At 40.5% G+C, this 17100-nt stretch overlaps 1 protein-coding gene across 3 annotated transcripts in view; it reads right to left on the reverse strand.

The window, feature by feature from the left end:
• Positions 1 to 348: 348 nt before the first annotated feature.
• LOC126428142 (max-like protein X) overlaps positions 349 to 17100 on the reverse strand; it is a 53583-nt gene continuing 36831 nt past the window's right edge. For all 3 annotated transcript variants that reach the window (XM_050090049.1, XM_050090050.1, XM_050090051.1), the window contains exon 7: positions 349 to 3474. In XM_050090049.1, coding sequence (XP_049946006.1) covers positions 3394 to 3474 — 81 coding nt within the window. In that variant the 3' untranslated portion in view covers positions 349 to 3393. The remainder of the gene's footprint in view (positions 3475 to 17100) is intronic.

Genomic DNA, 17100 nt, shown 5'->3' on the forward strand with positions numbered 1-17100 from the left:
AGTCTTTGGGATTCCCTGAATACTTGCATCTTATTTAATCTACTCTTAACTATTGTCAAATGCAGGTATCTAGGGCATAAATGTGCATTATTTTCACATCCATCTATTGCTGACGGGGATGGATTTTTTTCATCTTTCGATTATTACAGCTGTCCGTTTTGGAGATCTTTCTTTCAATATGTGCCATACTGTATACTGATTTCCTGCAGAAATTCTGAATTACCTCAAGATATAATGCCTGTTCACAAGTAATCACAAACATTACAATGGTTTTGAAATATACTTCGTACTACAAATATGAAATGTACTTGTAACAGATTACTCCTCAGGATGAAAACTAAGGCCACCTTCATAACACAATGCGCAGTTTTTATTAGGAGATATATTACAATTAGTGTGTGTCATTCTATATTTAAAACAGTTTACAAAACCACTCCACTGAAATATAACAGAATGCAAACCTGTCCCTCTGGGGGGGGAAAAAAAAAAATCTCTGAACAAATGTAAACATAGAACTGCTTTCAAATGTACTGCATCATCACTTCCTTTACCTCCAAAGCTAATCAACTATTTAATTTACTCGAATGTGCACAAAGTCATTTTTAACATTCTGGGAAAATACTGAAAAACATTCTCATCATCAATACAAGCATGGCATCCCTTTTTTCTCTCTCTCTCTCTCTCTCTCTCTCTCTCTCTCTCTCTCTCTCTCACACACACACACACACACACACACACACACACACACACACACACACAAAACTCTGTTTCTAATTTTAGAGCAAATAACAATGAAGCAAACCTAAGGAACATAACTAACAACTTCAGATCACTAAAATCAGCTAAACATGTTTTATTTAATAAAACTGTTGTTTTTTTAAACTAATAATATATTTATCCACTGAAAAAAATATTTGAGAAAATATAACCACTGCATTAAAAAAACAGTTTCTTTTAAAATTTAGATTGGTACACAATAACAAAACCCTTCATTGCATCAATCATACAATTTAACAATGTCACACACAAAAAATAAAGATCGTGCATCATCATTATTATTATTATTTTTTAATTTACACTTTGCACTACCTCCTTTGAAAATGGCTTGCTTAATCCCAAGTTAAAAGGAACTTCATATTTTCAACAAGGACACAGCCAACAACTTTGTAACTACAATCTGTATTAAAATATAAGATCTTGTATGTGGACTCACTGGTTAATACAAAAACTTTTAGTGTGCCAGCCAATCACAGTATTTAGTACTGGTAAACAAACTTAATGAACACACAGAACAGCTCAAAATCTGCAATGAGCTACAACCACAACTGAACATATATGCAGAGGTCAATGTTACCATTAAATGCAAAAATGGACACATTACCCTGAAACATCTTAACATCAAGAAACTGTTTCTCAACTCGCTGCTGGCCTGTTTACACTGCCACTGACCAAAGACACAGGTTCCCAATCTTTAAATGCTGGTGCATTCTCATAGGTACAAAGTCCAGTTGCAATTCACACATACTGAAAGGGTAACATTATCAGTCTGTAAAAGCGGTAATTTCTTTTATTGTACATCTGACATAACTAGTCCCTACATATCTTTAAACAATGTACAAATCTGTCTAAGATGAGTGTCGTGGCATCACATGAGAGGGGAAAAGAGCACAGGGATGCAAAAATCACTGCAGAGGCCAAATGACTTTGATCATTACGTAATCTCAGGAAAACTGATCAAATACAGTTCAAAATTTGTATACACAACATTACAGTCAGACTGTTTACAAATAACTTTCACTCGTCATTTGCTTCATAAACATATGGCTGTGTGTGACTTACAGCACTGCTTCCTGACATGGAGAAAAAAAAGTCAACAGTTCACAGTTTTCAGTGGCAAACACTGAATTATCCTGGTGTGATTCGTTGTCACAAACTGCCAGTTATGTGTAAGGACTGTAAGGGCTGTGAGACTAATATATATTTGTCAGAAAAGAATATATAACCAGAATTGTCTGTTAGTGCTACCTTTTGTATCCTGGATTCTGCATATAGCTTCTTCCGTGTCAAAATATTTCAACAGAAGGAAGTTTACGATTTGAAATCCCGGACAGAATGCAAGCTCGGGGTGACAAGTGATGGGGAAGGACACATCTAAGCAACTGAATTAAGCAATTGAAAAAATCATGGGAAACACTTTAAATACAGATGGACAGATGGGGATCTGAACCACTCTCATTCCAAATGTGAATATGGTTTCTTACAACTTCACTAACTCATTCACTACAGATATGAAACTTCCTGGCAGATTAAAACTGCGTCCCGGACTGAGACGAACTCGGGACCTTTGCCTTTCGCAGGTAAGTGCTCTACCAACTGAGCTCCTGCAAGCAGAAGAGCTTCTGTGAAGTTTGGAAGGTAGGAGATGAGATCTTGGCAGAATTAAAGCAGTGACGGTGGGTCGTGAGTCGTGCTCGGGCAGCTCAATCGGTAGAGCACTTGCGTGCGAAAGGCAAAGGTCCCGAGTTCGAGTCTCGGTCTGGCACACGGTTTTAACCTGCCAGGAAGTTTCATATCAGCACACACTCTACTGCAGAGTGAAAATTTCGTTCATTCAGTTCATACTGCAAAAAAAGGAGGAAGTTAGATTTTCACATCTCATTTACTATGTGGTCATTACAGATGTAGTATAAGCTCACAGGACAAAGCTGGGAGAAGAAAATGGCAATGTCCTCGGAGGGGAGGGGTGGGAGGGGGAGAGAGGGAGGGAGGGAGGGAGGGGAGAGGAACAGGTATGGGAGAGAGACATGAGAGGGAGGGAGTCTGTAAGTCAGCACAAAACAGAGTAATTTTAGTGTCCACGTGTTTACCTTTTGTTAAGACTGGTAACTGTAGCAGAATGTACAAGTACTACATCTCACCTGATATACTGCAAGAAATGGAGAGTACAAAGATTGAGGACCTGTGTATGCCTCAAGACTCGATACTAATGATCGCAGAATGAGCAAAGTAACCGCATAAAAATTACTTCCTCTGGAGCAGTGCTGCACCGTAAACGAGACACCACTGTATCGGTAGACTCTGTGCCAGCTCTCTGGCGATGCTAGTTGCTACGATACTGCTAGCCTCCCTCTCCCCTTCCAGTACTTTGTTCCCCAGTCGCAGAGACTGATGTCACAAGAGATTCCGGCCACGGCAAGGTGTGGAACGTGACAAGAGCACTCCACACCACGACTGCTACTCCACGTGAGACCACCAGACGAGCCGGAGGGAAGCGGACACCCTACGGACACCACAGCGAGGAAGTGTTACGGGCATGCCGCTCCTCTCCTCCCAGGCCGCCTCTGGACCGGACAGGCACGTGACACGGTTCGACTGGCAGCGATATTGGAGACCTCAGACTCTGCCGCCGCCACCCTGGAGAGCCAACTGCGAGTTGAGCTGCTGCAAGACACCCAGCACCACATCGTGCAGCGTCTGCAACACCAATAAAGCATCGTCTGCAATGAGTGACAAGGTTACAGAATCATCACCACTTATCTACATGTGCACTTGTGAAGGATGTAATGCAACTGCAGTATGGCAGTTACTTTCAAGGGGGTATCAATATCTTCATTGTATGTCACTGTGCAATAAACAAGTTCAATTTGTCAGTTTTGTTTATATCATTAAGACGACTCACACATATTTACTTTTGGAGCAGGTTAAGCTTAAACAATGATTGTATATGTTGTCCTGTCATATCTAAAATCAGTTATTAGTAATGTTTTCAAATTACCTTTTCAACTGTCTATAAACAATATGAATACTTCAGACCAATTAATTTATTTCACAAAATTATTTCATAATCTCAAATTATTATAAGAAGTACACAAAAAACTTAAAAACAAGAAGTGTTATTTTACTTCAAATCATTTTCATCACACATCTTTTGCATGAAACATTATGTCTTCGATTCAATTTGTGTCCTGAATTTTGGCGGGAGAGGTAGTTGCAGCACAGCTGTATCTTGGGAAGTAGTGCACAGAGTTAGAGTCCATGAGATTGTGGCTGAACAAGCAGAAGGCAAAAATTTGCTTTCAATGTTATGTCAGCAAGAAAAATGTGAATAAATGGAAGAATTACAGTATTTGGTTGTTGATACTTATTCAAAAATCCACACTTCTACAGGTTGTGTGCAAATTAATAACAATCCAGCCTACTAAAGAAATGTTTACAATCAACAATCATTAAAGGCATTGATCCGAAAAGGCAAGTTTCACTTCCTGCTTTTGAATAATTTTGAATATATTGAAACAAAGCTGTTAGTTTGGAGTAAACTGCAATTATACCCAAATGTTATACAAATATTAGCGAACAATGAGAGCAGGACTGTCACAAGGTATAAATACGCATGAGACACAATAGGAATGACAAGACGGAATACACGAACCAAGTGGGTTACTGAAATACAAAAGTATGGGTCTCAAATGTGGATCAACATGGAAGGAAAGGAAAATTGGAGGAGCAAGTACACACCGACCAATATACCACAGATTGGCGACTGAGAAGGATACAGGAAAAGGATAGTGTGTCACCAGTGGAGTAGACAAGAGAAGAGGATACTAAGGATCTCGGAAGAGGAACAGAACAGGAGAAGAGAAATGTTGCCGGCACATAACAGCAAGTCATGACATGCTACTATAATCCGATCCACGGATGATGGCAGTTTGTGCATGTCAAGGCATGGACAGGAATGGCATTGTTGACAATTCCAAGCACCAGTTGCAGTACACGCATGCTTTCCACTTGAATTCCTGCAAATTATGTCTCTCACTTGCTTATGCAGAATTTATCATACCACCACCGTCAGCAATGACAACTCCCAACAAATGAAATAAATTTACTAAACAACTCGCTACAATCACTCATGTTTAACGCTTACATTAGCTATGGCATTCAGAGCAGAGCATTCAGAACACTACTGAATGCTCATTGGCTGTTGGAGTATGCATGACGTAGGAGCGCAGAGCAATCCTAAGCTCGACCGCCATCATTCATGGCTCCAACTATAACAATGCAAATCCTACAGTGCACACACTGATCATCATTCCTACAAAGTTGGGTACCAATACGGTAAATAGTTTTCTGACTACACTGGTCCAATTAGTGGAAGTTTAATTAATCACTCTGTATTTTAGGGCGGTTCCACTTCAGAGCCTTTAATTGTGAGCTGGATACAAACTTTTTTAGCACACACTGCTACTTAATGGCTTATATCTTAAACACATCTATCAACTATAAGTATGGCACATAAAGTTTATCCACATTTAAAAACTACCTGTTTCCCGTTTTCAAAAACCTTAAAAGTTCTTAAAAGTCTGCATGCTAAGACCTTGTTTTGTGCTCATTGATAACAAAGATAAACAAATATTTTATTGTTTAGAATTCAGTAAGCGTATGGGAGAAACTTATAATTTGATAAATCATACAGGAGCAGTTTTAATTTTTTTTTAACAGAAACAGATGGAATCGTCCCTCAGGAACATCATTTTCATTAAATTATTTGTTAATCAACTTCTAGAATGTTTCTTGTAACAATTAACGATTTCAGGTACCCTTGTTATGCAAAAATTGGCAACTGACCATAAATAATGGAAAAAACAAGGTCATCCACACAACTGCTAAAAGAAATCTGTTAGACTTTGGTTACACAATAAATCAATCAGATCTAAAGCCCATAAATTCAACTAAACACCTAGGAATGACACTTACGAACAACTTAAATTGGAAACAACACAAAGAAAATGTTATGGGGAAGATGAACTAAGGAATGAGTTTTATTGGAAGAATACTTAAGAGATGAAACAGATCTACTAAAGACACTGACTACACTATTCTTGTGCATCTTCATTTCTTTTGCAGTACCACTGCACAGTGTGGGATTCATAGCAGATACGATTAACAAAGTACATCAAGAAAGTTCAAAGAAGAGCAGCACATTGTCTATTGTCGAGAAATAGGAGAGAGAGAGAGAGAGAGAGAGAGAGAGAGAGAGAGAGAGAGAGAGAGAGAGTCAGGGACGTGGTACAGTATTTGGGGTGGATATCATTAAGACAAATGCGTTTTTCGTTGCGTTGAGATCGTCTCAAAATATTTCAATCATCGACTTTCTCCTCTGAATGCATAAATATTTTGTTGATGCGGACTACAGAGGGAGAAACAATCCACACACTCAAATAATGGAAACACTTCAGATGCACCTGAACCGACGGCTAATTAATGAGGAACTGCTACACTATGTGATCAAAAGTATCCGGACACCTGGCTAAAAATGACTAACAAGTTCATGGTGCCCTCCATCAGTAACAGTGTAATTCAATATCGTGTTGGCCCACCCTTAGCCTTGATGACAGCTCCCACTCTTGCAGGCATACGTTCAATCAGGTGCTGGAAGGTTTCTTGAGGAATGGCAGCCCATTCTTCATGGAGTGCTGCACTGAGGAGAGGTATCAATGTCGGTTGGTGAGGCCTGGCACGAAGTCGGTGTTCCAAAAAATCCCAAACATGTTCTATACGATTCAGGTCAGGACTCTGTGCAGGCCAGTCCATTACAGGGATGTTATTGTCGTGAAACCCCTACGCCACATGCCTTGCATTATGAACAGGTGCTTGATTGTGTTGAAAGATGCAATTGTCATCCCTGAATTGCTCTTCAACAGTGGGAAGCAAGAAGCTGCTTGAAACATCAATTTATGCCTGTGCTGTGATAGTACCATACAAAAACAACAAGGGGTGCAAGCCACCTCCATGAAAAACGTGACCACACTGTAACGCCACCACCTTCAAAATTTACTGTTGGCACTACACACGCTGGCAGATGACGTTCACTGGGCATTCGCCATACCCACACCCTGCCATTGGATCGCCACATCGTGTACTGTGATTCGCCACTCCACACAACATTTTTCCACTGTTCAATCGTCCGATGTTTACACTTCTTAAACCAAGTGAGGTGCCGTTTGACATTTACCGGCATGATGTGTGGCTTATGAACAGCCACTCGACGATGAAATCTAAGTTTTCTCCCCTCCTGCCTAACTGCCATAGTACTTGCAGTGGATCCTGATGCAGTTTGTAATTCCTGTGTGATGGTCTGGATAGATGTCTGCCTATTACACATTACGATCCTCTTCAACCGTCAGCGGTCTCTGTCAGTCAATAGACAAGGTCGGTCTGTAAGCTTTTGTGCTGTAGGTGTTCCTTCGCATTTCCACTTCACTATCACATCAAATACAGTGGACCTAGGGATGTTTAGGAGTGTGGAAATCTCACTTAGACATACGACACAAGTGACACCCAATCACCTGAGCATGTTCCTCTGTGAGTTCCGCGGAGCACCCCATTCTGCTCTCTCACAATATCTAACGACTACTGATGTCACTGATAATATGGAGTATCTGGCAGAAGGTGGCAGCACAATGCATCTAATATGAAAAAGTAGGTTTCTGGGGGTATCCGGATATTTTGAGCATGTAGTGTATATCTACAGCTGTTGACAGCAACTTATTCCAATGCCAAATAAATTAAATAAATTAGCACAGAAAGACATTGTAGAGAAAGGACCATCACACTACCATGTCTGCTCTGCTGTGTACATACGTCCAACGGAAAGAGCGGCACTTCTGGGTATCAACTCATAAGAAATTCCTCGATGCTAGTCCTCTCATCTTTTCCAGCACCCTCAGGATAACAAAAGAGTTTGCTAAACTTTGAAAAGGACTGTCCACAAACTGTGCTTGTTCGTAATATAAAGCAGATGTTGCCAATGTGTCTCAGAGTCAAGATGGAGGATGCCAACAGAAGTACAGTATGAGGTAGCCACTGAACAGCTTCATCTTCATGCCACTAACTTACAGACTCATGTACAGCACCTGTGATGTTGAAATGTTATTAATCATTTTGTCTGGAATATGAATCTCAGTTGTGGCAACAAAATAGAATGAAATTCTCACAGTGTGTGGATGGATTTTTCTACAGTTTCTGCTTTTGATTTTCTAGCTGAGAAACCTGGCATTCCCCAGGTATTCTTTTTGCCAGTTTTGTATTAGAAATGAAAACAAAAACAAAAAAAGCTGTTTTTGCAATTAAGTATCATAAAGATTTCATTTCGATATATTTGAGGAAACATCTTTCAAATATGGAACAGTCATACAAAGAAACACACGTAACGTACGGGGTCTGTTCAAAAAATTCCAGAACTTTGTCCACAAAATTTTTCTATGCTTACCATTTACTTGTTGTGCATGGTCTCCTTCGAAATACTCTCTTCCATAGCTGATACACCACTCCCAACTTTGCTTCCCCTTCTGGAACTTCTTGCTAGACTGCGAATTTTCTTTTATCTCATCCATCATTGCAAATCTTCATCTCTTCAACAGGGTTTTCAACTTTGGAAAAAAAAAGAAAAAATGTTTGCACGGAGCAGGTCTGGATAGTACGGAGGATGAAGCAGCACAGTGATTTCATTTTTTGTGCAATAGTCATTCACCAACAGGGATCAATGTGCAGATGTGTTATCTTCATGCAGGAGCCATGAATTGTATCATCACATTTCAGGCTGTTTTCTTATCAGTACCACTGGTAACAGTTTGACTCTGTGGTACAAATTCTTGATGAACTAATCCTCCAGAGTCAAAGAAAACTATCAGCATGGCTTTGACAGTTGTCCTGACCTGATGACCTTTTTCCAGTCTTGGAGAACCTTTCCCAACCCATTGTGAAGACTGAACCTTGGTCTCAACATTGTACCTGTAGACCCAAATCTCATCACCAGTTATTTAAGCAACATCTCATTCTCATTTACTTGATCCAAAAGCTCTTCACAAACTGTGAGGCGAAACTCTTCCTGGTCTTGATTCATGAGCCGTGAAACGAAGTCAGCGGCAGCATGGTGCATTCCACAATGCTGTGTCAGGATTTCATGCCACTATCCAACTGAAATGTTACAATGTTCTGCAATCTCTCAGTCAGTCCGTCTTTGATAGGCACACACACAATTTCATTGATGTTCGTGACACAAGCATTGTTGGTAGACGTCTAAGAGTGTCTTCAACAAGGGTCATCTCTAACTTCCTTCTGGCCATTTTTAAACCGTGTGAACCATTTGTAACACTGAGTACGGTTTAAGCACTCCTCCATCATTTTGTACGTCTAAGTAAAGGCTTTCTTGAGTTTCACGCAAAATTTAGTGCAGACGTGTTGCTCCTCTAACTTTGTCACCTCAAAATCCACAAACTGCGCAACATAACGTTCTACTCAATACAGCACTGGACAATAGCTAACAGACACACAACAATGAAACTTGCGGCAGTTACACATTAAACACTAGCTCATGCCGGGATGTCAACTGCATTTCGTTTCAACACACCATTTTTTGAACAGACCTTGTACAATATCCAAATTACGAAACATGATCCCAAACAGTTTCTGAATGCTGGACACAGCTGCTTTGTGTGTCCACAATGCAATTTTATAAATATCTATGTCAGTGCCTCCCATTATCTCTACAGACAGCTACTGTTTTCACCTGTAGTCGTTTGTGCTTCACAGTTGAAAGCACTGCAATGGGTCACAGATGTCTTTAATTAGACTTGACTGTACAACTGTTTTAGTACTAAAGAATAAATATATAACAACTTAATGCACAATGTATAAATTTTGCATGCACCTCAGAGTTTATGACATTAGTATCTCCTGAACTCTGTGTGGTACCACGATATACTTTTGTAGGTGTATTTGGCGACCTATATGGATAATGCCTGTGAAATTTATTGCAAATACATCTGATCAGGCACTTTTCACACATGTTACTGTTTATGTCATCATATATCTCCTGAACAACGGTAGACAGAACGTTCTTACTTCTGCAGCAATTGTTGCTTGACTGTAAAGGATATCTGTACCAAGTTTGGTTCAAATTACTCCACTGGTTTAGGAGAAGTGGAACACACACACACACACACACACACACACACACACACACACACACACATACACATCCATTTTTATGATGTATGAATAATATTTTAGTCTGCACTGACAGGTCAGTACTGCATCCTATGGTCTATATTAGGTTAGAAGGTGACAATCTGGTTCCGGGTTGGCAAACCCTATAAATGTGGATATTGAAACTAGTCTGTGGTGATGGACTGATCTGTGGAGCAGTTAGAGGTCTTACGTTATCCTGGAAGCCGGTAGTTTCATTTTAAAAAATGGCTCTGAGCACTATGGGACTTAACATTTATGGTCATCAGTCCCCTAGAACAACTACTTAAACCTAACTAACCTAAGGACATCACACAACACCCAGCCATCACGAGGCAGAGAAAATCCCTGACCCCGCCGGGAATCGAACCCGGGAAACCGGGCGTGGGAAGCGAGAACGCTACCGCATGACCACGAGCTGCGGGCGTTTCATTTTCCATTATTCTCTGTTTACCACGTCAAGTCATATGACAAGCTCCAATCAAAAGCATTTAATGAAAACTCTCAGTTAAATTTACAGGTTGGAAAATAAGTGATATTCTTTATTAATCTGGCGTCCCTGTATCAAAAAATGACATCAATGTTTCTCCATCGGATTCAGTTTTCTCTGCACAGCTGCCCTTCCCCCCAACTCTTTGCCGGTTATTATTTACTATACACTGTAAAATCCATGTCATGTAATGTAATTTATATAAATGTGGCAACATTGCTTTTTTGCAGAGTGGTGAAGTAGAGGGAGAGAATGAATTCCAAAGCTGACGTTACACTGTCACCACAGAAATAAACAGGTGAGTGAGCACTAGAGCTAGAAGAAGCAGTGAGCGGTGTTATTTCTTCAAATCACTGTTCAAAATGTCAGGAAAGGAGCACGTGAATAACGCAGATACATTCTGCTACATATGTGGAATCATGTGATAGATAAGACGCTGACAAATAGCAGTAATAACACAGAAATCATATTTTGCTTATTTTGACATTACACTCAAGGATCAGAAGAAGTAATCTGCTCCACACACAGCATGTCATACATGCATGGGGCAATTAAGGAAGTGGAGTGAAGGTAAAATAAAGTCTTTGAACTCTGCTACTCTCATGGTATGGCACAAACAGAAGAATCACATCAACGGTTGTTACTTCTGTAAGACGAGAGGAACAGGATACAAGAAAATAAATACGAACAAAATCTTGTATCCGAAATTACACTATGTGCTCAAAAGTATTGGGACATCCCCACAAATGTATGATTTTCATATTAGGTGCATTGTGCTGCCACCTACTGCCAGGTACTCCATATCAGCAGCATCAGTCATCCTCGGAAATCATGGACTTCGAATGTGGTCAGGTGATTGGGTGTCATTTGTGTCATACATCCATATGTGAGATTTCCACACTCCTAAACATCCCTAGGTCCACTGCTTCCGATGTGATAGTCAAAGGAAACGTGAAGGTACACATAAAGCACAAAGCTGTACAGGCCAATCTCATCTGTTGACTGACAGAGACCGCCGACAGTTGAAGAGGGTCGTACTGTGAAATAAGCAGACATCTATCCAGACCATCACACAGGAATTACAAACTGCGTCATAATCCACTGCAAGTACTATGACAGTTAGATGGGAGGTGAGAAAACTTGGATTTCATGGTCGAGCGGCTGCTCATAAGTCACACACCACGCCGGTTAATGCGAAACGATGCCTCGCTTGGTGCACGGAGCGTAAACATATGACGATTGAACAGTGGAAAAAAGTTGTGTGGAGTGACGAATCATGGTACACAATGTGACGATCCGATGGCAGGGTGTGGGTATGGCGAATGCCCGGTGAACGTCATCTGCCGTCATGTGTAGTGCCAACAGTAAAATTCGGAGGTGGTGGTGGTGTTATGGTATGGTCATGTTTTCGTGGAGGGGGCTTGCACGCCTTGTTTTGTGTGACACTATCACAGCACAGGCCCACATTGATGTTTTAAGCAGCTTCTTGCTTCCCAATGTTGAAGAGCAATTCGGGGATTCTGACTGCACCTATTCATAATGCACAGCCTGTGGCAGAGTGGTTACACGACAATAACATTCCTGTTATGGACTGGCCCGCACAGAGTCCTGACCTAAATCCTATAGAACATTGGGGTATTTTTGGAACGCTGACTTCATGCCAGGCCTCAGCAACTGACATCAATACCTCTCCTCAGTGCAGCACTCCATGAAGAATGGGCTGCCATTCCCCAAGAAAGTTTCCAGCACCTGATTGAACATATGCCTGCGAGAGTGGAAGCTGTCATCAAGGCTAAGGGTGGGTCAAGATGATATTGAATTATAGCATTACCAATGGAGGGCGCCATGAACTTGTAAGTGATTTTCAGCCAGGTATCCAGATACTTTTGATCACATGGTGTAGATCTGGCAATTAGACCTGTGCCTCATAGTTCATGACTGCCGAACCGCTCTGCACCAATATCAATTGATGCAGTTGAATTATGTGAACTAAAAGTTAGTAACAGAACTAGTGAATCTGACTATTCCGAGTGTGGTACTGATAGTAGCCCAAAACCTCTCACTCAATCACAACTTTGCAATTTAGTGAAAGACTCTGGACTGTCAAAAGACGCAGCATTGCTTCTGGAATCACATCTCAGTGAAAATAATTTACATGCACATTATGCATCATATTCAATGCACAGAATGATAAGAACTGTAAGGAATTTTTTTGAGGATAGTTTAATGGATTCTGCAAAGGCATCGGTAGATTAGTGATGAAAGTGGGGCTTCAGATGTACGAGAGCGAACAATCGAGGTTATTTATAGATTCTTCAAATCAAAATTTTAAGGAAGCAGTATTGCTATATATTGGAAATGACCTAGTGTCAATTCCTTAATGTGTATTCAGTATACCTAAAGAAGCATGCAGTACCATGAAAGTAATCTTTTAAAAGTGCGAAGTAGGGAAGACACCAATGTCCACCTCAACCAGCAAACAGGGTACACAAAGATTCCTGTGAGCGGGACTGTAGAGCATTATTATCATGAGCACTGGACTACGAGAGTGTGGCCTATGAGGAGAAACATAACAGCAAGTTCAAAGTACATTGTGAGTAAGCATTTGGATAATCCAGATCACATTCTAATGCCTCCACTGTACATTAAATTCACACCGATGAAGCAGTTTGTGATTCATTGGACAAAAGAGGAAACTGTCTCCAATACCTGTGTAGCCAATTCCCAACCGTGTAGCCAACTCCCAAACCTGTCGGCTGCAAAGTTGAAAGAAGAATTGGATGTACATGGGTTGATGTCTGAAGAAGACTTCAAGTAGAATGACAAATGGAACAGCAAGCTAAGAGGAGTTGAAAATATATTGTGCATTGTTTCCCTGGCCAGATAAGCATCCTGATTACAAGAAAATAGTGAAAGATCTGCTACAGTCGTTTGAACAGTTGCGATGCGAGGTCTCCCTAAAACTACACCTTATAATCTCACACCTAGACAATTTTCAGAACAATCTGGTTGGCAAATCAGAAGAACATGGTGAACAGTTCCATCAGGAACTTAAAACTCAGTAACATCATTATCAAGGTTATTGGGTAATAAATATGATGTCTGATCACTATTGGCATCTCACATGTGAAGCAGAGATGGTACATAAAAGAAGGACTAGTGTTCATTCATGGACAAATGTAAATAGAAGTAATAATGTCCAACTGTCCATTCAAGTGTTCCTCATCATCAGAAATTGAATGACATCCTCAATTCTGCCCTCGATTTCTTTCTTCACCAACTAAGTCTCTTATAATACTTTTACGGAAAACTCTGAGACACAATTTTTTCGAGTTGTTTATCTCACAGTGATTCTCGTACAGCAAATAGCTGTTTACAAGTCCTACCTCCAACAACCAGAAGTACAGTTTTTGCCACCACTTCAGACTTTTCTTTAGAAAACCATAACTGGAAATAAAATGATCAGATCCATCAACTCTTACCATCTTCGAAGAATAATCAATAATCACACTTGGTTTAGTTATTTCTTCCCTCTCCTTTCTGTTTCTCCTTCCTGTAAGTCATACTGAGTTATTAGCTGCTGTAGAGAGCAAGAGAACAATTCATTTATCTAGCCATGCCAGAACCATCATTTTGTTATTCCGGAGACATTTTATTTCATGCTTCCATCAATTGCAGAACTGCTTTCTTGATTGCAGCTGGAAGATTTTTGCGATTGCCCTGGATCGTTCCTGTGAGATGCACGTTCTGGTTTGACAGTTCACCTGACAATTCAACCCCTATATGATACAATAATTGCTCAGTAGCATTTCTGATATTAGCCAGCAATTGAAGAACTATGATCTCGAAAAATTCAGGTCTACACGAATCAATGACTCTTTTGTTACCGTGCCAAAATAAGGTATCAAATTGCAACTTGATGAATCTGAAATCATGTAAACCTCTGAGTCCCCATTTTGTTTGTTTTTGAGGAGTGTACATTTTGAGTAACAGATGACCCTTGAATGATACTGTAAATTCATCAGCAGCTAAATACCTATACTGTCAATAAATTTTGAGAAACTTGGGAGACAAGTAATGACAGATTCTTCGATTTACTTAGATGTGACTGAACCTGACTGCTGACATGTATAGCACTCTCTGGATTAGAAACATGACGTGCCCAGAAAATTTGCATAAATCGTCTGCAAGTAAAACGGTCTGAAAATAAGTCAGATGATTGCAACCATTCTCTTGAAAAAAAAGTCATGTGAATTTTTACACTTTTGTAATGCTGTATTCAATAACACACCAAGGAAGCATTTCATTTCTTCCTTGGTAACTTTTTTCCAGTCTCACCACGCAGAATGTTGTGGAAGTGGTGTCACTTTACTTATTTTTGCTGTAGCATACCTGTTTGTCTGGTCTGCTATTTGTTGAAATATGCTGTCTGTAAAAATTAACTGAAAGAAACCAACTGGTGATGATGGAACATTACCAGATCCAATTAAAAAACCAAACTTCAAATCTTCAAAAGAAAAGTCTGTAAAGTCAGAGTCATTTTCGTTCCCACCACAAATATTCTGCTGAATCACTAGATAAATGTACATTTTCGTGGTTTCCATCATCATCTTCACTAAAATTGTTTAGAAATGAACCACTCTCACCTTCAAAATCACTCTTACTACCATTGATTTCTCACAAAGCTGTAAAATCTCTTCCTCAGAAAGAACTGAACATGAAAAATTAGCCACTGCGCGCTTGTGAACTTGAACGTAATAATTCCAACATTCCTTTCAACACAACTTCTACAGTTTGACACTGGGTTAACACACGTTCCCCTAGATGGCAGCACTAAGCACAATAGATGCCCAGTACTCTCAGAATCGAGAATTGACGGTGTGGGAGCTGCGAAAAATCGTGTCGTATGAGGCTCGACATTGGAGCGGAAAACAAAATTCACAATGTCGTGCGCTAATCGACACTGCAGCAGAAAGGGTTAAGGTGGTTGTTACATTAAATAATATTTCTCCTGCAATCAAAACAGAAACACAGTTATGTACAGTTCTACTATCCCAGCATCGTAAGTTTTCTGGACTGTTTGCAACAGGTGTTACCTACACCTCGAGGTCGAAACATAGATGGCCCCCTTTAAAGTTCTACCAACAATTCTCCATAGCAGATATCTCTGGAACACAAACACTGCAAATACTACAGAAAGAAATGCTGATATGAAACCTCCCGGCACAAAAACGGTGTGCTGCACAGAGACTCGAACCTCACGGAAGGGGCAAGATGAGGTACGGGCCGAGGTAAACCTGTGAGGGTAGATAGCTGAGTCAGAACAGCACCTGCCTGCAAAAGGCAAAGATCCCAACCAAGAGTCTCAGTCCTGACACAGTTTTAATCTGCCAAGAAATTTCACTGCAAATATTGATCATACAATTCAGGCTTCTGTGGCCAGTTTTTATTCGGTTTTGTGGGCATTAGGACGTACTCAAAGACATGTTTCTGAGCCTACGTCCTGGCTTCTGATGCTGGAGATATCCTCTAAAGTTATAAAGACTTCCGTTAGTTATTTTCAAGCTCAGACGAGCTTCATAATGCTAGCTTGTTGGAAATCTACAAATGAAGTCTTTACATCCTCTGAAGATGTCACTGGCATTAGAAACCAAAATGTTGTGCAGAGAAATACGATGTTGCAACACAGCTTAGTCATGGCAATGAACTATTCCTGTGTTGATAAGCAGAACGACATCATAGAGAGCAGTGCGGTCATCAGCCTCAGGTTGACCGTTGGGCAAACAGGCGTCTCAGAATGGAAGAGTGAGATTCAGGATGCTGACAAACTGGAAGACACCTTCTAACATCCTCGAAAGCCAAAGCTGCAAAATCTTACAGCTCCGGTAGGGCCTCTGGAGAAGCCGACTAAACAAGAAAACTAAGTCAAACGAAGGCATTGTCGCCAATGGTGAGGCCCTGCTGCTCCAGACTGCTAAGAGTTCCGGTGTGGGAAAGCTGCCAGACGAGAAGTACCAACCAGCCAGCTCACATATGTCCCCCCTTCCCCAAAATCAGATCCTCATTCTCAGACGTTCATTGTATCCAGTAGTACCTACGAGGATGTGGTGAAAAATAATGCCTCCAAATTTTTTATGTGAAAATTCTTAAAGCTTTTCAAATAAAATGAACTTTATTAACATTCTACATCTTTATTCTTCTTGTCTAAACATTTATTTCCCAACACAGTCACCCTGGCGACAAACATGTTTCTGCCACAGAGAGACCAGTTTGCTGATACCGTCACCGTAGAATGTCCGACTTTGTTGACAGAGCCACAACCCTACCTCTGCTTGCACCGCTTCATCACTATCAAGGCATTCTTTACGATTTGTAAATGGATGAAAATCAGATGGGACCCAGTCAGAACAGTATAGAGGATGATCAATGACAGTGAACCCAAGATGTCGGATTGTAGCAGATGTCGCAATGCTCGTGTGTGGTCTGCTCCATGTGTAGACACGAACTCTTTGAAACCTTGCTTTCAATTTTCTGAGAGTCTCTCAGTACCTTGCAGAGTTTACAGTGGTGCTTTTAGGCCGAATTCC

This window comes from Schistocerca serialis, chromosome 12, assembly GCF_023864345.2.
Source record: "Schistocerca serialis cubense isolate TAMUIC-IGC-003099 chromosome 12, iqSchSeri2.2, whole genome shotgun sequence".
Lineage (NCBI taxonomy): Eukaryota > Metazoa > Arthropoda > Insecta > Orthoptera > Acrididae > Schistocerca > Schistocerca serialis.